The 26,527-nt window shown below is 35.8% G+C and overlaps 1 protein-coding gene across 9 annotated transcripts in view; it reads right to left on the reverse strand.

The window, feature by feature from the left end:
- The window catches only part of UBE3D (ubiquitin protein ligase E3D), a 180,952-nt gene extending 154,653 nt beyond the window's left edge, over window positions 1-26,299 (reverse strand). For 4 of the 9 annotated variants that reach the window (XR_013176263.1, XR_013176264.1, XR_013176265.1 and 1 more), the window contains exons 1-3: window positions 26,138-26,299; window positions 14,469-14,665; window positions 11,448-11,538 (exon numbers count right to left, since the gene is read on the reverse strand). Coding sequence is in view for 4 of the 9 variants with exons in the window: in XM_077162330.1 (XP_077018445.1) it covers window positions 11,448-11,538; window positions 14,469-14,665; window positions 26,138-26,211 (362 nt within the window). In the remaining 5 variants the exon portion in view is untranslated. The remainder of the gene's footprint in view (window positions 1-11,447; window positions 11,539-14,468; window positions 14,666-26,137) is intronic. The other 5 variants (XR_013176267.1, XM_077162331.1, XM_077162332.1 and 2 more) reach the window with 2 other exon arrangements.
- Window positions 26,300-26,527: the final 228 nt, after the last annotated feature.

Here is a 26,527-nt window from a genome sequence, read left to right on the forward strand (position 1 = left end):
AGAAACTCACTGGCCACACTGCATACAATGTTAATTTTTTTTCCAATCACAAAAGCAATATATACTCACTATGGAGAATTTTGAAAATGCACAGAGGTCTAATAAAGAAAACAAATATTATCCATTTCTCACTATCCAAAGACAAGTAACCACTTTATATACATGGTAGTACATTTCTTTGCCACCCAAAGAAGATACTGATGTATTTTTGTATCTATACATTTCTTTGCCAACCAAAGAAAAATATAGACATATTTTTATATCTATAAAATACAGATATAACATATTTTATAGATATTTTATATCTATAAAAATATACATTATAGAAAATTTGGAAAATATAGAAATAAAAATTCATAATTTCAGAGATAGCCTTTTTGTTCTTTCTTTTATTTGTTTTTATGTATAGATATCCTTTCCCTTTTTTTATTAGAGAATTTGTAGGTTTATAGAAAAATCATGCATATATACAGAGTTTCCACATATTACTCTATCATTAATATCTTTCATTAGTGTGGTACATTTGTTACAAATGATGGAAAGAACAAATTCATAATTGTACTATTAACTACAGTCCGTGGTTTACATTAGGATTCACTGTGTTGTACAGTCCTGTTTTTTTTAAATTTTTCTTCTAGTAATATATATATACAACACAAATTTTCCCCTTTAACCACATTCAAATATATAATTTGGTGCTGTTTATTTCATTAACAATGTTGTGCTACCATCACCATCATCTATTATCAAAACTTTTCCATAAACTGAAATAGACACTTTATAAAATTTAGTCTCTCAACCCATCTCCATATTGTATATTCTAATTTCGGACTCTATTAGTTTGCTTATTCTAATTATCTCTCATACATGAGATCGTACAATATTGGTCCTCTTGTCTCTGCAGTATTTCACTCATCATGATGTCTTCAAGGTTCATCCATGTCGTCTAATGTAACAGGACTTCATTCCTTTTTAAAACTGAACAATACTCCATTGTAGGCATACACCATATTTTGTATGTCCACATTCATTGGTTGATGGACACTTGCATTCCTTCCATCGTTTAGCAGTTACGAATCATGCCACTATGAACATCAGTGCGCAAGTATCTGTTTGTATCCCTACTCTCAATTGTTTTAGTAGTGGGCTTGCCAGGTCATATATGGTAGTTCTATAGTTAACTCTAACTTGCCACCCTTTTAAGAGACACATTTATAAACATGCACATAAAGTCTGAGATTAGGGGATATATGAAAATTGTATCCTGATTTTTTTTTTTTTACCTAAAGTTATATGATTCTTAATGACTCCACAATATTCTAGTTTATAGACATCATAACCTTTCAAAACATTCCCTGTTAGATATTTAGATTGCTTAGAGTTTTTCATTATTAATAACTTCGTGACAGAAATTTATATTAGTAAATGTGTGTACATATCTGATTATTTTCTTGGAAAAAATCTTATAAGGGTGATAGCAAGGATACATAATAGGAACATATTTAAACCCAATACTTGTGTATTTTCAGAAAGGCTGTACAAATTAATAATTCTTCCATATACCTTCCTCAGAATTAAATACTATCATTTTCCATCTTTGCAAATTTAATGGGTGAAAATGTCTCAATGCCGTTTTAATTGACAAGTATTTAATTCCTAGTGAGATTGACAGTTATTATGCTTATTGACCACTGTTGCTTCTGTGAATTGTGATCAATAACTATTTTGCAATGAACTAGGTATTGTGTGCTCATTAATTTGAAAAAATATATTCTATTTTAAGAATATCAGCCCTCTATCATCTGTTGCAAATATTTTTTCAGTGTCATTACCTTTTAACTTTGTTTACGTGTTTTAAATCTCAAATCATTTAACCCTTTTTTCATCTCTTCAAAAAAATTTTTCAATTTGGAATAATTTTAGATTAACAGAAAAGTACAGAAAGTTCCTGTATATACTTCACCTAGTTCTCCTTACGTTAACATCTTATATAAGCATGGTGTCTTTATCAAAACTTCAGACTTTCTCTGCATTTCACCAGTTTTCCCATGATGTCCTTCTTTTACTGTTCCAGGATCCACTCCATGATAGACATTGCATTTAGTAATTATGACTCCCTAGTCTCCTCTGGTCTGAGACAGTTTCTCGGTCTTTCCTTATTTTTCATGATCTTTACAGTTTGTAGAAGTATGGGTCAGGTATTTTATAAATTGTTTCCCAATTTGAGTTTGAGATTTTCTCATGATCTGATTCGGATTATGAGCTGTAGCAACAAATACCACAGAAATGAGATGCTTTTCTCATTACATCATATCAGAGAGTATATTTTGTCCACATGACATCGGTGGAGATGTTAACCCTGATCACCTGGTTGATGTAGTAGCTGCCAGGTTTCTCCACTGTGAAGTAACTACTTCTCCCTTTCTATACTCTTTTCTTTGGAAGCAAGTCACTAAGCCGAACCCACATTTAAAGGAAGAGAAATTATACTTTTCTTTTCCACTACTTTTTTAGGCTTAGAACATTAGTATAATTAAATAACCCCTCATTATTTACTACCAGTTTTTTTTAATGTTTTTTTTTTCTAAACAATAGATAGAAGAGACTTTAATAAAAGGAAAGCCCAACATGGCTTACCTCTTTTCTACTCTAAACTAGAAAGGACCAGAAGCCTAAGGGGAGAAGAAAAGTGGGCAGGATGATGAGGTGTTTTAAATTGCTTACATGAGGAAATATAAAAATAAATGGCTATATTTATCCCGGAGCTAAAATTGAGAGAAGAAAAATGTGTTCATTGTCTCAACAATGCCTGTGATCATTGTGAACATTTAAGCACCCTGAATGCTTGTTTAGTTTTGCTCCTATCAGTTGGATTGTTTGCTTACTAAAGAGTCAATAGTGCCTGATCACAGGGTTGTTTATGTTAGCTACACATGCTATTTTTGTTACATAATTTAATTAAATATTATGTAAAACAATGAAATATGAGTTGCTATTTCTCAAAGAAATGAAGATTTCACTCTTGATTAAAGCAAGTTGTTCAAAACATCACTGTGATTTAAATTTGGGAGAGACAACTGTAGATCACTGGCGGGGAAGGGAGAAAAAGTAAAATCTAGAAAATTCTGCAATGAGAATGGTTTCTAACCTGTCATTCCACTTCAAAGAAACCCAAACTGGAAACCTCAGATAATGAATTTAGGATGGCTTATGTGAAAAAATGCTACATACAGAAGTGGATTCATATTCAATGAAAAGACATTGCCCCCATAAATAACACAGTAACAAATTAACCTACATTTACATATTTTAAGCTAGAATATTTAAGATATGAATGTATCATTTTTTAATGATTCCCCATGTTAACATTTTTTAAATTCCCCAATTAACTATGAGTCTAACAAAAGGGCAATTATAATATAGGAGCAGGTAGACAAGTTATAACTCTAGAGGACAGAGTTGGGAATAAGAAAGGCTGATTTTAGTTTATAGAAAGAATGTTCCCTTTCAAATTAAATGTTGCTGCACTACCGGCATCATTCAATCTAGTGAGCCTATTAAGGATATTGAGAAGAAATTTTTTCAAACTACATTTCCTAAGAACTATGAATAAGTAGTCCCATTCTGCTGGTACAAAATATTCATACATATGGTCTCTTCTTTCAAGGTACTCACAATCTAGTACAAGATACAGACCCATAAACAAATAACAAAACCACAATGTGACATGCTTATAACAGAGTAATAGTTGTAAACCCTTTGGAAAGGGGGGAGCACAGATCCCTTTGAAACTTGTATGAAGGTTTAGCCCCTCTCCCCAAACATGCATTCCCACAAGCACATAATATCTGCATGTTATTTTAGGGGATCCTCATGGATCCCTAAAACTAATCCATGAATTCAGGGCAACGCATACAAAGCGCTAGGGGAAAAGATGCAGATGGATGTTAGGGAAGAGGTAACATCTGAGCTGGCCTTTAAAGGATAAGTAGCTCTCCAGGCAAATAAAGGAATTAAAGACATCATGGGTGGAGGAAGCAGTGTGAAGGGGGCATCACATGTGTTTTACTTACCACTAAGACCTTTTCCACAGCTGCTTGAGAAACTGACCTTTGGTCAAACCACTTAGCCCTGTTACCCTGGAAATCAGGTAAGATGGTAGGTGTCAACCATATTGCTAGATAAAATTGCTTGTGGTAAAAATAACCTGGCTGGTAAACGCCATGTGGATGAGGAGAAACTCTGAATGAGCAGTAAATATCTGAGGAGGATGCTTTGGGCTTCTGAGTGAGCCTCTTGTGAGGAACTGTAGAAACTATACCAAAGATGGTTACAGAGATTCTGGCTGCCGTAAGGCATGAGACTTCGAAGCCAGAGCAGTTCCCACACCTGCCTATGTGGAATTTGGGCTTTGCACCTAGAACTGTGTCATGTGGAGAGACTAGAGCTCCCAGACAAGTATGTGCTGAGAGGAACGCCTGATGCAGCCCCACTGGCAAGCTAGCAGGTGGCTTGTGTAGTCTCATAAGTTGACATGTTTAGTTGAACTTAAGAATATCACCTGCTGGGTATTGCACACCCCTAATACCATTTAATGCCCACAAAAACTTTGTGAGCTAGCAATGATCATTCTCATTTTACAGAGGAGGAAAGGAACGTTAAATAATTGCACAAGTTCTCAGAGTCAGAGGTTATGAGTGGTGTTAGGATCATAACTCATATCTTTCTGGATCCAAAACTAAACTTTTTTTAACCCTAGAATATGTCCCCTTTCCTGGCAGTAAAGAGACTAAGAAGGTAGGACAGTGGCAAATTGTGTGGGATATTACATGCCACGTTAAGGGTGAGGAACTTGGTCCTATAAATCAGTGGGGATCATTACAGAATTTTAAGCAGGGACGTGAACAGGCGAGGTTTGAGTTTTTATAAAGAAAAGGAAGAGGACACACAAAGGCGTCTGGATTTAGGGTGAGAATTAGGCCTAAATGAGCCCCCAGATCTCCATCACTAAGATTCTCTGTCTCTTAACATTCTACATGTGCCAACAATAAACTGACCCTCAATACAGTGCAAAGCACAGGAATAGAGAAACTCCATACACGACCAAAGAACTAAAACTGCATTGAGATTTATATAGATCTGGGACACTTGATGCCCATTAACCCAGAACATGTTATTTCAAATTTAACTTCGTCCCACATGATGGTGAATAAGAGATATAATATATCCTCTAGCCATCTATAATGTAAGACACCGGGAGCAAGAAAGTGCCTAATTCACAAGTTACTGCAAATAAAAGTGACTTTACAGCAAAAAAGAAACTTTTCTGGTATTCTCAAAAAAACCCATAAAACTTTTAGTAATAGAAGATGTATTTTAATCACAGCTCTACTGAAAGTATACATATCTAAAACCCTGAAAAGTATAATTTGATATAGCTACTTCCCAAGAGAACTTTCAAAATAAAACAGATACTTTTTTTTTTTCTGCATGAGCAGGCACCGGGAATTGAACCCGGGTCTGCGGCATGGTAGGCGAGAACTCTGCCTGCTGAATCACCATGGCCTGCCCAGATATGGCTTTTAAGTAAAAAAAAAAAAAAAAGAAGCAGAATCACTCAGAAAAAGAGTGAAATGATTTCTTGAATTTCCTTCCATCTTAATATTCTATGATGCACAGTAACATATTTATAATGAATTAAAATTTGCTGATTATTTTTAATGCATTTTGAGGATAGCAATATTTTGAGAAAATTAACTTAAAATACAGCTTTATTAAATGCTATTGATTGATGATGTTTTATTTATTACTTAAGCAGAGAAAGTGAAATCCCCCTTAACTTCAAAGTCAACCATTAATCAGTGATAATAGCAATGGTAACAATCAAGCTTTTACAGATTGGATTATAACCAAGTGAACAGCATGAATCTTAAGAATAACATTAAATATCTAAAGCTCAAAATATGGCTGCTGGAATTTAGACAAATTCAGGTGACATTATCTAACTGGCCACTCGCAAATCCTATAAAATTAGGTTTGCATTTTAATATTATCATGTACATAGTATGATTATATTACACCCATAAAAGTATATTAATTTTATTCTAAAATCACATATAATGTAATCAATATTCCAGTTTATGTCTGCATTCTTTTACCATTTTTGTTTTCTTCACAGAAAAGTGACTGCATTTGTAGAAGCAGTTATTTTCAGACTATAATTATAGCTGTTCTGCCAAGTGGACCAAACAACCGACTGCCTATTCTGACATCTTTTATGTTTCCATAAAGTCCATTCTGCTTGTTTTCTTTTAAGTATTGATACCCTCATGAAACCCTCAGGAAGGCATTTTACTCTTAAATAGAAAATCAGAAGGCTTATGTTTGAAAGTCTGTGTGGCCAACTAATTTAATTCAAGTCTGCCATGAATGTATTTCCAGAAGACATAACAAATTCCAAACAATGGCCATTTGGCTGTTTTTGAGACCATTTATGAAGTACACTGTATTATTACTGTTGCTTGAAATTAGGGTCTGTTAGGGTGATCAATTTATGAATGATTCTCAGGCTACAACTGGTAATATCCCATTTTATACAGTTCTGTTAAACCAAAGACTAAATGCATCTGCAGATTACCAGGCCTCAAAAAGTAATGAAATGTTACATTTCAAGAGAGACACTAGTATTCTATCAGTATTAGTAAAATATGTACAGGCCTTCATATGGTGTCAACAATAGCATAACAAAAAATTGTGCATATGCAGACAAATTTTATAGAAAAAATAATCTGAACTGTTAAAAATGTAAATTGGAGAAAGTTACTATAAAGAAACAAGGCATTTATTTAAATAACAAAAAAAATGGCTTAAGAACATGTAATCTTAAACTAAGGAAAAAGTCAGCTATAATTAGTGGATTGTGAGTGCCCTAATGCTAACAAGTGATTAAAACACATTAATGAGTCTTAATAAATTTGGCAGTCCCCTGCATTTTATTTCTATTAATTTTCTTTACAAGAAACTTTTTCACTGAAACAAGCAAAAAAGAAACAAGCACTTGTCTTGCACTATCCAAATAATCCTCAATCACAGAAACTCCAGGTACAACTTTCATGATCACCAATCAAGAGACTGTTCATGACCTATAAGGAATTCTTCAAATCTATAAGGAATCTTATAGATTTACCTAATTCAACCTCATTTATAAATGAGAGTTATCTAATCCAACCTCTTTTTACAAATGAGGATTCTAAGGCCTAGGGAAAAGTGACTTATTCCCAAATAATAATGCTAACCAGTAAGTGGATCTTAACGTGACTCTATTGCTCCTATTAAAGTAGCTCCCAACACTGACAACTGAACATATTTCAGTGGCTTCCTAAGAAAGATGGTTACAGTTAGTTGATTCTGATTACAGTACATACAAGCATCATTTCAAATACCTGCTGTTTATTTTTTATTTCACAAGCAGAGAAGTTGTCCTTAGCACTCACAAAAAAAAGTAACTGAAGGAGAGAAGAACACTGGCTTTAATATAAACAGTCAATATAAAATCCATGTGCAAATACTAGAGGAAGCATGTTTTTTCATAAATCAAAGACTCCTGGAGCATGCTGTCTAAGACTGAAATGTAAGCAAAGCACTGAATGAATCACTTACACTCACTTAAGGATTTCTCCGAGTTGCCCACAAGGCATACACATGAATAACACACAGGTGTGCTATGAAAAGGCTTTCAGGTAAGCCTTGCTTAAGTGAGACAAGGGCTAACTCAAGTCCACTGTTTATCTGCTCAGAGAGAAAGAGAAAAGTAGTTCATTTCTGTAGCATCAGCAGAATAAAAAACATCTGAAACAATAAATAATTTGCTAGTTTGCTAATAAGAACAATGTGGAAAAGGAGGTAGGAGTTTATAAAACCAATTAAAAAGAACTTGAGTATTTACTATACATAAATTACATCCTTGCTGAAGTTTGAAAAATAGACCCTCTTATGTCTATTTAAGAAGAAAACTAATCTCTAGAAGTGACACAGACAAGGTTCCCCAGCTACTAAGTGGTATGGCTGGAATTTGAACCTAGGTCCCAATTCTCTAACTCTTGCCTCTATGCTATACAGTCTCCTAATGGTCAGATGAACACTGTCCTTCAATGCTAGCCTCTAAGCCCGCCTAGTTCTCACTTCTATGATCCTGAAAAGGAATGACACTAAATAGAACATATAATTCCTGAATAGGTAAAATGGGGCAACAAGTAAAGATTTTTCATATCACCCTTTTTCAAAGAAACATAAATATCAGCCAATAATGAATTAATATGGCCTTTACTGTATGTAACACCAGCTAGACTGAATTTAATTTGTTCCTACTGAAACTTCTATGTCACCGTGTTTGTTGTATAAGCATGAACTGTATAGAAGTTTCATCTGAGAATTAATTCAAAACATGAAATAGACTGAGGGAAGGAAAAATTTTTGGTTAAACCACCATCCCCCATCCTTTCAGGATAACGCAGTGCTGTCATAGAGGGGGTACTCTGCAGCAACTTCAACCCTTAGGTAATCTGACCAACAATGCTCTCCTCTTCTCTGTAGATTTAGAGTCAGCTCTTTCCTTACCCAAGATGGTCATGCTGAGAATACTGCTTTCATAATTCCCCACTTAATACCATGTAACTTTCTGCACTCTCATCTACCTGGTACACTGCAAGGAATTAGGAAGCAAACAAGGCTACTGAAAAGCCAAAATAAACACACCAAAGTTTATTCAATTCAACCCAGCAAGAATTTACTGAGAACGCACTATTCACCAGGCACTGTGCCTGATGCTAGGGATGATGATTTTGATGGTAAAGATAATAATAATAATTATAGCAGCAGCTAGCACATACTGCATGCTTACCATGTGCCAGGAACATACACAAGCACTTTAACACATTCAATCCTCACAACAACCCTATGAGGTAGGATGTATTGCTATTGGCATTTTCATAATGAGGAAATAAAGGCAGAGAGTGGTTAAGTAACTTTCCCAGGGTCACAAAGCTAGTAAGTGGTAGATTCAAACCCAAGCAATCTGGCTTCTCAGTCTCCACTACTAACCACTACCCTCTACTACACTTTTACTATGAGGGGGAATGAGGGATACAGGGGTCAATAAGATCATCCCCACCCCCAGAGCTTACAGCTAAATTGAGAAGATAGGCAAATAAACCTTGGAGGAGTTCCTAAACTAACTCGGAGTTCAAGAAAGGCTTCCAGTAGTACGTGAACTCAGCTGAGTTCCAAAGTTCAGGTAGGAATAATCATAGGGAAAGAGGGGGGTTGGGTGCATTTCAGGAGAAGGATTAACACTGATAAAGGCCACATAGGAGGAAAAGCACAGAGACCGTACAGAGTGTACACAGATACAGGCGTGTTTTGAGGGAGGAAGGGAAAATGTTGGGAAAGGAGGCCTGAAATATGAGGGTGGAGAGGCAAACTCATAAAGGGCCTATGTTGGTATGCTAAAGACTTTTACAATTCATCCTGAATGAAATTGGGGGCCACAGAAAGATTTGAACTGGAGAGTCATTTGCATTTTAGAATGATTACTCAGTAGTAGAAAAATGATAAAATGAAGGAAAACTAAAGGGAAGCTAAGGAGCTGGCAAAACTAGAGGGAAGCAAAGGAGAGCTGGTAAAACTAGAGGGAAGCTAAGGAGCTGGCAAGAAGTGTAACAGCAGCCTGAACGAAGGTAGTGGCACTGGGGGTAGAGGAAAATGGCCTTATGTAAGAAATGCTGATACAGTTATTTGTTGGTTTGAAAGTGTTGTGTACCCCAGAAAAGCCATGTTCTTTAATTCTGATTCAATACTGTATGGTGGAAACCTTTGATTAGATTGTTTCCATGGAGACTGACCCACTCAATTGTGGGTGTGACCTTTAGATTAGATGGAAATGTGACTCCGCCCATTCAAGATGGGTCTTGATTAGTTTACCCGAGTCCTTCAAAAGGGGAGATATTTTGCAGGAAGCTCAGATGCTTGGAGAACAGTTGCTTCAAAACTGACAGAGATGCAGGCATTTGGAGATGCTTACAATGCCGAGAGAGAGAAAGAGAGAGATGCCTAGACACAGATGTTTGGAGATGCAGAGCCTAGCAGACATTGCCATGTGCCTTCCCATAAGACGTTAAGCAAGCCAAAACCCAGAGGAGCTTAGTGAAGGCCCACAGATGCTTAGAGAGGAAAATCACTGGCATCAGAAGCTAGAAGCAACAGAACTGGGAACAAGGACCAGCAGTCGCCAGCCACATGCCTTCCCATGTACAGTCATTGGCCTTTCTTGAGTCAAGGTCTCTTTCTCTGGATGCTTTAGTTTAGATGTTTTTATGGCCTCAGAACTGTAAACTTGTTACTTAATAAATTCCTTTTTTAAAAAGCTGTTCTATTTCTGATATATTGCATTTCTAGCAGCTTTTACAAAATAATACATAGTAGGAGCAAAAAATATCTAACAACTGACTCCATGTGGACAGTGAAGGTCAGAAAGGAACACATGGTGATGAGGCACAGGTTTCTACCTCGCGGGTGTGGGTAGAACATTTAGCATTCACTCAGACAAAGAATGCTGGAGGACAACAGCCCCTAAATATGGAAAACTATCCATTCACAAGCAAAGCTCCAGGCATATGACTCAGAGAAAACTCATCTAATGGACAGTTCTGAACTTTTACTTTACATATTGCTAATAAGGTTTTGAACTGTTTTACCAGCGTATGAGTGATATGAAGCTGAAAATTCAAGGGAAAGGTTTGTGCCCAAGAAACAAGGAGGCTGAAACCAGGAAGGAGAAGACAGGATAAAAAAAATTAAAAGAGCAGATTTGGGAATGCATAGAAAACAGCAAAGCATCCTACCCATTTCAATAGAGTAATCACAGCATATTACAAGAACTTCTTATGAGATTAACCTAATCATCAAGAAAAGATTAATTTGTGCTCTGTATACTGTTTTAATAAGCAGGGAAATAGAAAATGGATTTTAGAAAGACACCAATAGAAATGGCTCAAATAAAAAGTTTTGCTGCATACAACAAAATTGTTACTCAGGAAATTCACTTAACATGGAAAACCACATTAACGGATGTGATGGTTAAAACATGCAATAGATTCCAGGTCTTTCTTCAGAAGAGAAGTGCTTCGGTGATCATCAGCACAGGCTCTTCTGCCAAGTAAAGCCTTGCTTCCTGAAAACCAGCATCCTATTTTTCCCTTTCCACTTTGAGAAGAACTCACCACTCTGTGAGTGCTGGAGAGTTTTGTGGTTGATTTTGTTTAAAGCGACCTTAAGCTGGCTCTTCTTTTAAGGCCATATATTGCTCCCTTAGCAATTACTTCAAAAATTATAAAGAAAAAGGAAAATCACTACCAGGTACAAAATTAATCAGCATTAAATGCATATCTTACCTGTCTCTTATTATGACTTCACCACAGGATTGGCAGTAAAATGTGCAACAGTCTTGGGCTTGTGAGCTTTGATTAAACATTGAACTCGGTTCTAAAGGAAGTCAATGAAATAGCAAATCTAAGTAGTTTGGAATAAATACATTAATGTGCTTAAAGAGTTTTAATAGCTACAATAAATTCTGATTATGATCTATCCAAAAGTATACATGTAATTAATACTATCTGATGACAACCAGAAGCAAATATTGTGAAGTATTTTCAAAAACAACAGATTTTACTGTATTTCAGAGCTACATATTCCCCCAGACCGTCCACGTAACATACAATTGTGTTACTCTGCTTATTTTATAAACATCAATATTAAGAATGAGAGAAAATGAGCTATTTCCTTCATATCAAGCTAACTAAACAACTTCAACATCCTCAGCCTTCCTCTGTTATGTTTTAAGGTACAGTTTTTAATCAGTGTGACTACTAGTAAACAGAACTAAGTTTAAGTTTAATTTGATTTGAACAAGGTTTACATCCACCCTGGCGTGTTACCAGTACATACAAACAAAATGGATCATGGAGCTAGTTCTTATTGGGCATATCCTTTCAAATGGAATGCCTCCTAAGAGTCTGATTTTCCAAGAGCAAAACACAATTTCTGATGAAGGCTGTATTTTCTACACTAAGTACAATGGCAGAATAGATAGCACATTCCCTTGGTTTCCCTTATTTCATTCAGGCAGAAAGGAAACTTCCATTTCCAAAGAAAATGAAAATATTCATTGATGCAAAATTGAATTAAAGAAATGAGGTCAGCCAGATTAAAAGGCCACCATTTAACTGTGGGACCTTGAGTACATTCTCTTTTCTCTCTAAGACCACTCCCTCTACTGCAAAATGGAACTCTCTCAGTCTCACGGATCAACATGAGGTGAAAAGAAACATGGGGTTATATGTAAAGTATCCAGCATAGTAGCAAGCACAAGGGAGACACCTTACATTTTAGTTCCTTTTCCTTCCCTCAGATTAAACCTACTAAAAAGACAAAGTTTTTGGCCTTGAATTCAAGTAATATAGGAAAGAGATAATATGGATCTCGACTAAGGTAAGGAAATGAGAATAAGAAAGAAATGGAGAGTCATGTCTGCAAAGAAATAAAAAAAAAAACAGGAAAGTATCAAAAATGAATTCTAAGGACTACTTCTTCCTGTCTAAAATTCTATGAGTCTTTCTCTTAATAAATACAAATTTGCATTGAAAATGGAAACACAAAAAATAATTTACTTGTGAAGGAATACCAATAAAAGAATAATAAAATGTATCTTCCAGATACAAAAGAAAAAAAGAAAAAGAAATGAGGTCAGACCTATTACAATTAAGCAATTTGAATTTGATATATGACACTGTACACATTCTAAGGATAAAAATAACTGAGGTGAGAAAGTTTAAGCCTGGCAATGAAAAGTTTTGCAGTTTAGCTTCTTGGGGGTACTCACAAATGACTACAACACTAAAGTAAAATAAACTGCATTTTCTAACGCTGAGCAGCTAAAATAGGAGACATTAAAGTCTTTCTAGACCCAATAAACAAATTTTCAGGGAAACACTACCCTCTGCTGGCCAAACAGCAGATACATAGGTTCAGAACTTTAAGTTCTGACTAAAAGTCAGAACTTTTTGTGACAATGGAACCCTAGGAGAGCGCTGCTGCTGGGGAATGACTCTAATGCTTGTGGTTTTAACAGATTTTACTATACTCAGTTTCATTTAAGGAGTCAAGATTTGACCGCCTTACATTTAAATTAGCATAACAGCATGGTATTTCCTATAGTTGCCCTTAAAACAATTTTCTTATCATTGAAAACTCAACTTTTTAAAAATACTGAAGTACCGAAGAATGTTAAAATTCTCAAAACTCATCTCCTACAAGATATTTTGATTAAAGCTTGCATCAATATGCATCTATCTGATATTTATTCATTCAGCAAACATTTACTCACTACCTATTATGTGGCAGGTACTAAAGCAATTAAGTTTTGTGGAATCTATTTTGCAAGCCTTTTCATGCACTATGGAACAGACTTTGAGAGATTTCCTTTTCATATATTTGAATAAAACGTTTTTAAAAATGTAAAGAAACAGGAGAGCAGTGAATGCAAACCAACACCTAGCAGTCAAATTATTATGTCCTCAGTTAAAACTAAATAATGTTTAGTTCTTTAACGGATTTCAATTTTTAAAGATAATTCTTGTTTTGCTTATTTAACATGTATATTCACTGTTACAGAATATGGGTGAGCCATGACCCAATTCTATGACTTTGGAGGGCCCCATTCTTCCTCAGAAAGCTCCATGACAGCAGAAACCTTGCCTGAATCTGTCACTTCTGTATTCCCAGCACCTGAAGGGCATACAGTAAGGGCTAAATAGTTGCTGAATGAATGAATTTTCTAAGGCTTTTAAATCAACCTAGTTTCACACAGTTGCCATCTTATTTAATTTTTACAGGTAAATTTCAGGTAGAATTCCCTGTGAATCAGGTAATTTTACAATTAAAGAAACAAAGCCTCAGAAAGCTTAAGCATGGCATGTTCAGCTGCACACGGCTAATAACTGGCAAAGCTGGCAAAGAACCTAGACCTTCTAGATCCCCTAGTTCTTTTCATGCCACTGATGAGCAGTTATTTTCATCTGGGCAAAGTTCAACTTTTCAGAGGAAACATCACCTTCAATTTATAATGAAAAAGTAAATGCAAAAACAGAAGTGCTGGGCGGGCCGCGGTGGCTCAGCGGGCAAAGTGCTTGCCTGCTATGCCGGAGGACCTCGGTTCGATTCCCGGCCCCAGCCCATGTAACAAATACGGAGAAACAGAATACAATAAAACAAGAAAATGTTTAAAGATGTTTCCCTTTCTTCCTTCCTTCCTTCCTTCTATCCTTCCTTCCTTCTCTCTGTCTTTCCTTTAAAAAAAAAAAAAAAAAAAAAAAAAAAAAAAAAAAAAAAAAAACAGAAGTGCTAATATTACTCACTTGTGCTTAATTCTGCCCGTGCCTGCAACCGCAGGTGTAATCCATCCGCAGGCAAGTACTGCAGCCCACCACAGGAGGAAGGCTCAAGCCTGACCTCTGCTGGAAGCCCAATCTCTGTGCAGCCCGCAGGGGTTTTCACCTGGAGTGAGGACGGCATTATAGAAATCTCCATGGGCATACCTCCTTCTTTTGGCTCTCTGGTCATTAAAAATAAAATCCGATCAAATTATTTCTCACTGATGAAAAAAAATAATGATGAAAAAGATAAAGATGACCAAGGATCTCTCTGTGCCTCTGCAATATGGGCCCTAAAGTCACTGACCCAGAAAACCAGCAGCAAACCCATCATAAAGGAAACCAATCTTTACTGTATTTCGATCAGGTCAAAAAGTACCGTTCACTATCATGGTAATGTGAAAGTCCTGGGCCATGTTTTTTATTCTTTTTTCTGAGAGTGATATTTTACTCACAGTAAACTGGAGCTAAATATTATCATTTGATATGCAGAATTCTGACAAAGAGGCCAGGATTATGTGAGGCAAAAGGTATAGAAACTTTCTTGGCGATTTTAAAAAATAAAAAACAAAATTAATGAAGAAAACCATGATATATGTATACCAAGCTTGAAAGAAACTCACTAATCTAAATCGATATAAACATAAATTACTCAGTGTAGGTGATAAAAAGTAAAACACAAGAAACTGAAGACAAATGACAAAAGCAATACATGATATGGGATGAGATCTAACAAGGAAGGAGAGAAGGCTCAAAATGACATTACTGGGACACATGAAAAAAACAGAATAGAGACTGTAAGGTTTATATCAATGTTAAATTTCTTGAATATGAACATATAAATTACACTCAAGTGTTCAGAAAATGGGCTGATGAATAGACACACAGACAGGTAAGACAGATGAACTGGCAGATTAATGTACAGAAAAAAAATGGCACAGCAAATGTGGCAAAATGTTAAAACTGGTGGATCTGTGTATCTGAGGAATAGGAATATGTTGGAATTCTCTGTATGGGCTTTTGTATTATTTTTGTAACTGTCCTATACGTTTGAAAGTATTTCAAAATACAAAGTTTGAAAAAAAACATAGTCCCTGTCCACCAGGTGTCAAAAGTATAGAAGGGGATAAAGTCATAAATAGATATGACCTTAACATGAAGCTGAAATATGCTTATTATGGTAACAGAGGTACAAAGTACACCTTTCACTTGGCCTAAGTGGGTCATCCACTCAGTTGTCACCTAGGTACAAACAGAACACCATCGACTTGAGTGTCACCTAAGTGCAGAGGACAGGACATGTGCTCAGGTGTTTAACTTTTTGAAGAACTGTCAAACTGTTTACTACAGTGGCTACAGCACTTTACATTCCTACCAGCAATGTACTAGGGTTCCAATTTCTCCACATCTGTGTCAATATTTATTTTCTGGTTGTTTTGTTGTTGTTGTTGTTTTAATTATAACCATTCTAGTAGCTGTGAAATAGTATCTCATTTTGGTGTTGATCTGCATTTCCCTTATGAATAGTAATGTTGAGCATCTCCTCAACATCTGCATAACTTCTTTGGAGTTATACAGCATGCCCATATGTATAACTATCTTTGGAGAAATGTTTACTCAAGTCTTTTGCTCATTTTTAAATTGTGTTGCGTTGCAACAATTATTTATATATTCTGGATATTAAATCCTTATCAGATACACGATTTGCAAATATTTTCTCCCATCCTGTAAGTTGTCTTTTCATTCTCTTGATAGTCTCCTGTGACGCTCAAAGCTTTAATTTTAATAAGGTTGAATTCTTCTATTGCTGCCTGTGCTTTTGGTATCATACTTAAAAAACCATTACCAAACCCAAGGTCATGAAGATTGCCCCTATTTTCCTCTAAGAGATTTATAGCATTAAGTCTTTAATCCATTTAGGTTCTATTTTTGCATATGGAGTAAAGTAAAGGTCCTACTTCATTCTTTTGTATGTGGATATCCAATTTTCCCAGTACCATTTGCTGAAGAGATTATTCTTTCTCCATTGAATGGTCCTGGCACCCCTGTCAAAAATCAATTGAATACAGATGTGAGCATTTTTTTCTAGGCTCTTAATACTATCAAATTGCCCATTTTTCTACTGGATTGTGCAATTGGCACTTAGAAGTGTCCCCAAGAGATACTACTATGCTCACAAGTTGTCCTTCCACCCCTATAATCTCTGGTTTTTATTTTTATTTTATATACTGTCTTCCATGTACAGTTTCTCTGAAAATAAGGATTCCTAAGCCCTGAAAAAAAAGGTCTTTTTTAACTCGTTTATTGTATAGTATAACACATACACAAAGCAAAGAAATAAAAAAGCAATACTTTAAAAAGTGGTTATAGGAAGATCCCTGAGTTTGTCATGGGCTACCATATGATCCTCTCAGGTTTTTCCTTCTAGCTGCTCCAGAATGTAAGAGTCTAGAAGGCATAAATATTTTTTTATCACCACAATTGACTTTTTTTCTTTTTTGTGAAAAATAACATATGTGGGGAGAATATGTTAAAGCATTTGTAAGCTTGCTTTGTGTTTGCAAGTCCTCAAGCCGTGGGGACCACAGTAGCTTAGCATGGAATGACAGAACCCAAGAGGGATGAGGAGGAAATCTGAACAAGAGGTGGGAAGCAGCCCAGTATTTCAGAGTCCAAGCAGGTGAGGAGAGTGTCAACATGAGGTTGGGTGGGAGGTGGCACAGGATGCCACAGCAGTTGACCAGTTACATACACGGCAGTAGATCAAGTGAATAAATGTCAGAGAAAGGGAGAAAACTAGAATGAACCCTATGGTGATGGATGGGAATTGATATGTGCGACATTACAGTTTTCAATGTATATAAACAGGTACAGTAAATCAGAGTACTGAGGTAAAAAAGATGTAAATATATGTGTGATATCACACACATACACACACACAGATGCACACACACTCTGGCTCTGTCCACTGACAGGGCCTAGGAGAAGCGAAACCCCAATAGCATATGCCCAGATCTTTTAAAGGCTATTTCCACCTTTTAAAAAAACAACAAAAGGGGTGCACGGGAGGTTCAGTAGTAGAATGCTCGCCTTCCACGTGGGAGACCCAGGTTTGATGACAACACCATGCACCCCCATGACAACAACAGCAAAAACAAACAAACAAAACAGGGTTCCTTGAAGAAATGACTAATCTGGAGCTGCAGAAGGAAAACAATAAAATCAGCCTAGATTATCTTGTTAGGAAAGAAAGTAAGGAAGCACTCAAAGAAAGGCACGCACATGTCAAAAAAGATGCAGAAACTAGCTTGAAGACACTCTCATGAGTCAAATATGGAACAATATGCACAAAAAGTAAACCACTGAATTAAACAAGGTTGTGTGTTCATACTGATACAAATAAATGAATGAGTAAAATAATGTCTAATGAGGAACAGAGTATTTATATAATTTCAAACTGCCTCTCCACAAAATACTTGTTAACTACACTGAGAAAAAAAATTACTCCACAGAGGAGAATTCTGGCTGACACCACCTTACTTAAATGATCAGTTAACAAGACCTAAATAGAACAATTCAAAATCATGTGCACCTGATAGAATGCAATGAGATTCTATCATTTCTGGGATTTCCTGCCAAAGATGCCCAATCTGAATCTAATCTTGAACGAATAGGATATGAACACAAATGGAGCAGGATTCTACAAAACAACTGAGCTATCTTCAAAAGTGTCAAGATCATGAAATTCAAGGTTAACTGAGGATCTCCCAGACTGAAATAGACATGACAGGTAAATGTGACATGTAATTCTGAACTCGATCCTATGGCTACTAAGAATATTGGGTAGACAACTGGAGGGACTTGAATGAGAGTCTGAGCATTAGATGATAGTAAAATATTTCTTAATTTTGAGGGTTGCATAGTGGTTATATAGGAGAATCTTCTTATTGGAACTTACTTTCAAAAGTTTGAGATTGTTTTTCTGGGTTTTACTTCCTTGGAAACTACCAGGGAAACTGCCCTCAAAAAAAAGCTGGTGCAGTTATAAAAATCACCTTGTTTGTTTCTCTTCTCTTAGCCTTGTGCTGTCTTTTGCCTAATGTTTGAAAAACTGTTGTTTTATATATTTGTTTCATTTTCTAGTCAATTCACAGATGTAAAAATTAAAAATATGAACAATATTTATTCATGATCAAAACCTTTAGTATACTAGGAATAGAAGGGAACTATGGGTCAGAAATTGCCAAAACCCTAATTAAACCATACCAAATAATGAAACACTAGATGCACTTCTTTAAAATAAGGAAGAATAAAACCTAACCATATTAACATTTACACTGAATGAAATAGATTAAGAATTCTGCATAAAATGCAGAAATTATCAGAATGGGTTTTTAAAAAACACCAACTATATGCCATTTGAAAAAAATAAAAACTTTATAAAGACATAGACAGCTTAAAGCAAAAAGGTAGAAAAAGATGTGCCATGCAAACAGTAAGCGTAAGAAAGCTGGTTTGTCTATACTGACATCAGGCAAAGTAGACTCAAGACAAAGAAACATATTTCATAATTAAGACACAAAAACTCTAAATCAGTATGTATGTAATAACAGCTTCAAATAAATGCAGCCACAATTTATTGAACTAAAGAGAGAAGTAAACAATCCACAATCAAAGTTGAAGATTTTCATATTCCCCTCTAAGTCACTGATATAACAAGCAGACAATCAGTAAGAATACAGAATATTTAAACAACACCATAAATCAATTTAATCTAATTGACATTTATAGAAAACTATACCAACAACAGCAAAATACATACTCTTTTTAAGTGTGTACAGATCACTCACCAAGATAGGGACATAAAACAAATCTCAAAATTCAAAGGCCCAAATCATATGCTCCTTGACCACAATATGCTTGCTCCTTGACCACAATGGTTTTAAATTAGAAATTAATAACAAGAATTAGTCATTTTCCTCTTAAATATTTGGAAATAAACACAAAGAAAACGGAAAATCTTTCTAATTGAATAAAAATGAAAATACAACATTTCAGAATGTATAAGAGGATGGTATAGCATCTAGACAGAAAGCCTTTTAAGTGACTATATTAGAAAAGTAGAAAGGTATTAGCTTCCACTCGAAGAAACTATAAAAAGAGTCAACTGAACTGAAAGAAAAATAGAAGAATGAAAATAAGAGGAGAAACCAATAAATAGCAAACAAAGACACAACAGAGAAAAAGTGCTAAAGCCAGAAGTTGCTTCTTTGTAAGATTTATAAAATTAAACTCCTAATGAAACCAATTAAGATAAAATGAGAGGGGAAAACAAATTAGCATTATAATAAAAAAGGGGAAATGACCACAGATACTAGAGAAATTAAAAGTACAATAAGGGGATATCATGAACAACTTTATACCAGTAAATCTGACAAGTAAGATGAAATGAACAAAAATATTGATAAATACAATTAGCCAAAATTGAAACAAGATGAAATAGAAAACCTTAATTAGCCTCATATCAGTGAAGAAGAATTTACTGTTAAAAGCCATACCATTTGTTTTGAAATTTCTTGCTTTTTTTGTATATGTGTTATTTTTCACAAAAAAGAAAACTAAACAAAATAAAATAAAATTCTCAAAAAAAACCCCACAAAGACAATCAAGAGTGGAATGGCCTAGTAAATTGGGTTGATTACGATAATACACTCTCAGCACTCATAAAAACCATTATGACTATCTTAAGGCAGAAAAATGTTTAAGTGACATCAAATAAAAATTGAAAATAGTGTGCATGAATAATGATTGGTATTTAAAAAATATAACATGCACATGAACAGATCTGGAGGTAATTTGGGGCACTTATACAAAAAGGTAGAGTTTTAATGTTTATGGGACTATTTGTGGTAAAGTGCTTAAAATTGCAATAAAAATATAAACATATGCCTCTAATGAGATCATAAGAAAAAAATAAACAAATGAAGCCATCCTACAAAGACAACCACAGTCCCAGATGGTTTCTCTTGTAAATTCTATCAAATATCTAGGAAAAAAATAATATAGAAGGAAACACATCCCAATTTTGTCTCATGAGGACAACAGAACCCTGAAACTAAAACCTGATAAAAGATATAACAAGAACTAAAACTACAGACCAATATCTCTCATGAATATAGATACAAAAATTCTAACAAGATATAAAACATATAAATATTTAGGATAGCATGCCATGATCAAGTGAGGTCTATTTCAGAAAAGCAAAATTAATTTAACATTCAAATATCAAACAGTATAATTCACCATATGCAGCAGTCCAGGGCTTGGGCCCTCTCCTAAATGGCCCTTAACAAATCTGCTTCGGCCAAGGACAAAGGTCAAAAAGTAAACAAGGGAGAAGAATGTAACCACGGATGTAAAACGGCATTGACTGCACCTTAGTTTTAAACAGTAATCTTGGTAAAACATCAGGTTATGGGCCCCTTTGACGACTACACTAGAAACCAAAAGTCCTTACACTATATGGAATGATTTGGTTCTAATAAATATTCTCCTTGTACTCCCCCGTACCTTACGGAAGGCTAAATGTCCAGAGGGCCGCCAGTGGAGAACTCCTGTTCCTAAGCCCCAGTAAACCTATGTGGGGTGTCTGTGCTCTGTGCCTACTGTGTTTTTCAGTTTCGAAGCAGCCCCCACTCCATGCTCTCCATAAACTGGATCTAGGTAGGAACACCATACTAAGAGAAAAAAGTAGAAAAACCATGCCATCGTCTCAACAGGCACGGTAAAAACTTTGACCAAAGTCAACACCTATTTATGATAAAAATTCTCAGACAATTAGGAATGAAGAACTTTCTCTACCATCAAAAAGGCAACTAAAAACAAAAACAAAAACACCTACAGCTAACATCAGACTTAATGGTGAAACACTGAAAGTGTTTTCCTCAGATCAGCATGTATGATCTTACAACTTCCACTGAACTCTTAACTCCAAGCCCCAGTGTAACAAGGAAAAGAAAAATAACAGTTATGTGGACTGGAAAGAAGTAAAATGTTTTTTTTTTTTTAATAGAAAATGTGACTGGGCTCATTTTTAAAAACGTACAAAATACTAAAATTAATAATAAGTCTTTAGCAAGTTGGCAGGATACATGTCAATATGCAAAAATTAACTGTGTTTCTAAACAGCAGCAAAGGGTAAATGGAAAATGAAATTAAAAGAAAACCATTTACAATGGCATAAAAAGTCACATACTCGAAATCAATCTAATGAAAAATGTACAATTTCTCTACACTGAAAACCTGCAGAGAGAAACTGAAGACCTAAATAAATGCAGAGTTTTACCATGTTCATGGATTAGAAAACTCAATGTTGTTGACAAGGTGATTATTCTAGAATGTTTGTATAGAATCAATACCATCCCAGTCAAAATTCTAGCAAGCATTTTTTTTTGGTAGACACTGACAAGCTGATTCTTAAATCTATATGGAAATGCAAAGGATCTAAAATAGTTAAAAATAATCTTAACAAAGAACAAAGTTAGAATACTCATACTACCTGATTTCAAGCCTTCCTCAAAGTTACATTAATCAAGACAGCGTTATCCTGGCTTAAGGATAGACAAAAGATCAAAGGAACAACTGGCACTGTGGGACCAACAATTCCATCCTGACCAAAAGGGGGAAAAGAAGTGTAATTAATAAAGTATCAGTGGCAGAGAGAGTTCAAATAGAGTTGAGAGGCTACTCTGGAGGTTGCTTTTACATAAGCTTCAGCTAGACTTTGCTGCCTATCATAACCTGCCAACCCCCAACTAGGACCATTCCAGCCAATCCTAAAGAACACCTAGGGCAATATATAAGATTTCCTAAGTGTTCCAGGCACTAGAGTAAGTTTCCAGAAACCTACAACCTCCAGATGGGTCCCTGAACCTGGCCCAGCCTCTCCAGAACATCAGATAGTTCCATTTCCCTGTCCCCTATTAATGACAGACCCTTCCAATATGAAAACTTTAGAATTGCCTAGCCCAAACAACCCTAAAGAGAGGGATGGAAAGATCAAAGGTGATGGTGGAGTTATACATAGAAGACAGGATTTAGCAAATAAATATGAATGCTGAATCATTAAATTGACATCTCTTTTGGTCTCTGGTATTTTAGAGCAGCTAGAAGTAAAAACCTAAAATTCTGAAATTGTAATCCATGTCACAGTTTGAAATATGTTCCACAACTAATTGGGGTGCTGTACTTTGAAATTTATAGTTTTTTGTATATATATATATGTTATTTTTCACAAAAAAAAGTCGATTGTGATGATAAAAAAAAATTTAAGCCCTCTAGCCTCCTATATTCTGGAGCGGCTAGAAGGAAAAATGAGAGGATCATATGGTAGCCCATGACAAACTCTGGGATCAGTCCTGTAACCACTTGTTGAAGAGTGCTTTGAAAACCATTGCTTTTTTATTTCTTTGCTTTGTATATATGTTATACTATACAATAAAAAAATGTTTAAAACAAAAGATCAAGGGAACAGACTAAGAAAATCAAGAAATAGACCCACACGTAGTCAACTGATTTCTGATTAAAACACTAAATTTTTCAAAAATTTCTTTAACTAAAGGTCATGAAACAGCTGGGTATACTTATAAAAAAAAACTTTATGATGTCTACCTCATTTCAAACATAAAAGTTAATTTAATATGGATTACAATCCTAAATGTCAAAGTTAAAACTATATAACTCCTAGTGAGAAAAAAAATGGAAAAAAAAATCATCATAACCTTCAAAGATTTTTTAGAACACAAAAAGACACTAACCAGAAAATTAAAAAAAAAAAAGATAAAGCACATTTAACTAAAACTGAAATTTTCTATTCATCAAAAGCAATATTAAGAAAATTAAAAGGCAAGCTAGAGATTGGAGAAAATACAAGGTATATATCTGAGAAGGATTTTATTTACAGATTATATATAAAACTCTTTCAATTCAATAAAAATATTTTTTAATGGCAAAAAAAAAATGTGAACAAACCCTTTACAAAAGAACATATACAAAAGGCCAAAAACAAATGAAAAGGTACTCAACATTACTAAGCATCAGGAAAATGCAAATTAAAACCACAAAATATGATTTTATATCCACTAGAATGGCTAAAATAAAAGACTGACAAAATTAAATGTAGGCAAGAATGTGAACTAAGTGGAACTAATTTTTTTCTGATGAGAATTTTCATTTCTTCAGTGTACCACTTTCAAGCACTAACTGGCAATTTCTTATAAAGTAAAATCCACATCTGTCTTATAGCATGGCAATTCTATTCTTATGTATCTACCTGGGAAATGAAAATGTATGTCCACAAAAAGACTTGACAAGAAAGTTTATGGCAGCTTTGTTTATTAAGCAAACTGGAAACAGTGAAAATATCCAGCAACAGGAGAATGGATAAACTGTGTTATATACACACAACATTTTTCTTACTCAGTAAGAAAAAAGAATGAACTACTGATAAATGCAACACACAGGAAACATGAATTTCAAATACATTACGTTGAAGGAAAGAAGTCAGACACACACACAACATACTACATGAATCCACTTATGTACAAGGACAGGCAAAATTTGTGTTTGCAGAATCAGAACACTGGTTGCTTCTGGTGTGGGGGGAACTGACTGGTAATAAATACCAAAAGCCAAAGACCACCAGAGACAAACCAGTAGTCCAGCAAAGTTAAATTTATTAACTTGTTTAAACAAGGGAAAGTATTTCAGCGAAACCATGAAGGTTCCTAATAAGAGGAAGTAGGGAGTGATTTTTGTTAAGATTTCGGCTCAGGCTGATTAATGTGAGTGTGAATAAGACAAACTGGGATCAGCACTGGATTCACTGCTCTCTGGAAAGTAATCACTGTCATCAGTAATCACTGTTTCAGAGTCGAGAACAAGAAAAGGATGGTTCGGAGTTCACTGGTAAGTAACAAGTCAAAAGAAGAGGTTGTTATGACATTTGACAGCTGAGGTTTCACCTTGGTAGAAGCATCGTTTATTATTAACCCTGCAGCTGGTCTTATCAGTTATCACAGTATGGTTAGCAGGGTTTTTTACACTCACTGAAAAGGGACACCAGAAAACTTTTTGAAGTGAAAGAGTTATTGTCTTGTTAGGGTTGTGCTTGTATAGCTCTCTGCATTACAAAAAACTCATCAAACTGAATATTTAAAATCTGTGTGTTTTATTGTATATAAATTGACACAACAACAACAAAAATCACCACCTGCAAAAATAAGAACCTCTTAATAATAAAAGTGTGTAACGTATGTGAAAATACATACAGCTCAGAGGATCCCTAGGCTTCAGAAGGGTATGGTTTGGGGCAAGTGAACTCAGACTTACAGAGGAGGAAAAGAGATGGAAAAAGAGGAAGTGTGTAGTACTCTGTAATACTGTCTAGGATGTTGGTGGCTGGATAATAAGTGATAATATTTATTGCATTCCATTATAGCAAGTATTAAGGCACACCTCAATTAACCTGTAGATATTGGGCACAGTCACTGCTTCCAGTACCTGGTTGGGAGGGATCTGGAAGTCAGCAAATTTACACAGAATTTCCTTTTCTGTAGCTGAAACTCAGGACTTAAAGTGATCTGAAATATAAAGCCATCTACATTTCTATGGCGGCTTAAATTTTACATTATCTTTTTTGAGGTTTCCATCATCGCTACAAGGTAGACTGGAATTGAAGAAATTTGTGTGAACTCATGATTTTCGGTACAGTAATAAATAAATATCCCCATTTTACAACTTAAGAAATTAAGAGTAAATGATTCTACCCTTGTGAGAAAGCTAAGATTTGAACCACGTTCTCATGCCAAATCCAAAGCTGCCACGCCAGAGGTAAGAATATGTGGAAGAGCTAAGGATCCATCTGCCTCTGAGTGGCGCTGTGTAATAAAATGAAATTTTCAGAATTTTCCATCTAACTTACTGTTTCTAAAACTGCGGTCACAAAAGAATAGGCGAGGGCACCACTTACTATCAAAACTGCTTCCAAACAAAGAATATTTTTCCTAAAAGTTTCTTATTTGTGTAGTAAATAACGACTTCTTATGAATATGAATAAAAGAATGAGTTCCAATAAGAAGACTGCAACTTTTGTTAGTCGTTCACTGAACACACATTTATGTGAACTTCTCTGCAATCGGTTTTGGAAAAAATTTTTTTAGAAAGACGAAGTGTTTACAAAACAGGAAGCTCACTCATCGAAGTTGGTCCTATAACCAGGATAGAGTTAGACAAGGCAATTTTTTTGCCTTGTTTTGTTGGAAACGTCGGTCATTGCCAGGAGTATTTTGTGTAACTGCTCCTCAAACTTTAATGCGCATACCAATCCGTAGAATACTGTTGAAACGAGGACTCTGATTCTGGAGGTCTGGTGTGTGGCTGAGACTCTACACTTCTAAAAAACGCTCCCTGGTGATGTCCCGAGGCTGCCAGTTCCGGGACCGCACTGTGAAAAGCTACTCCACTTTGAGTAACCACAGGCTCACAAATGGGAAGAAACTCAAAATCCTAGGGAGGAGGACGACCCCCCAGCGAGTAGCAGAAAAAAAGCTGCCTGGGCGCCGCGCCCGCATGCCCACGCTCCGCCCCTTGCTTACCCTAGGATCAGCAGCGCGCTCTGCAGTCTTCTCCGCACCTCGAGGAACGTGCGCGTCTTCGCCGCCCCCTCCATGGCGGGCGCCCACTTCCCGGTAGGATCCAGGCGGAGCCTCTGACAAACCTGCAGCACAGGAACCACGCACGTGCGGCTGGTGCAAAAGCAGGCGTAGGAGGAGCAGCCCGGCCAGAGACCGAGGCCGGCACGGCCCACAGCGCCACCTGCTGGACGGAGAGCGCGCGGCCGTGGGGGCCCTGCACCACTCGCGCGTGCGTGTTTTAAAAACACGGCTTTGACCTGGTGTGCTGAGAAAGGTAGACGCGCAGAAGCAGGCTGTCCTCTGGCATCGCTTCTCGTCCCACGTGCCCTGCCTCGTCAGCCTCCTTGGAAA

This window comes from Tamandua tetradactyla, chromosome 5 (assembly GCF_023851605.1).
Source record: "Tamandua tetradactyla isolate mTamTet1 chromosome 5, mTamTet1.pri, whole genome shotgun sequence".
Lineage (NCBI taxonomy): Eukaryota > Metazoa > Chordata > Mammalia > Pilosa > Myrmecophagidae > Tamandua > Tamandua tetradactyla.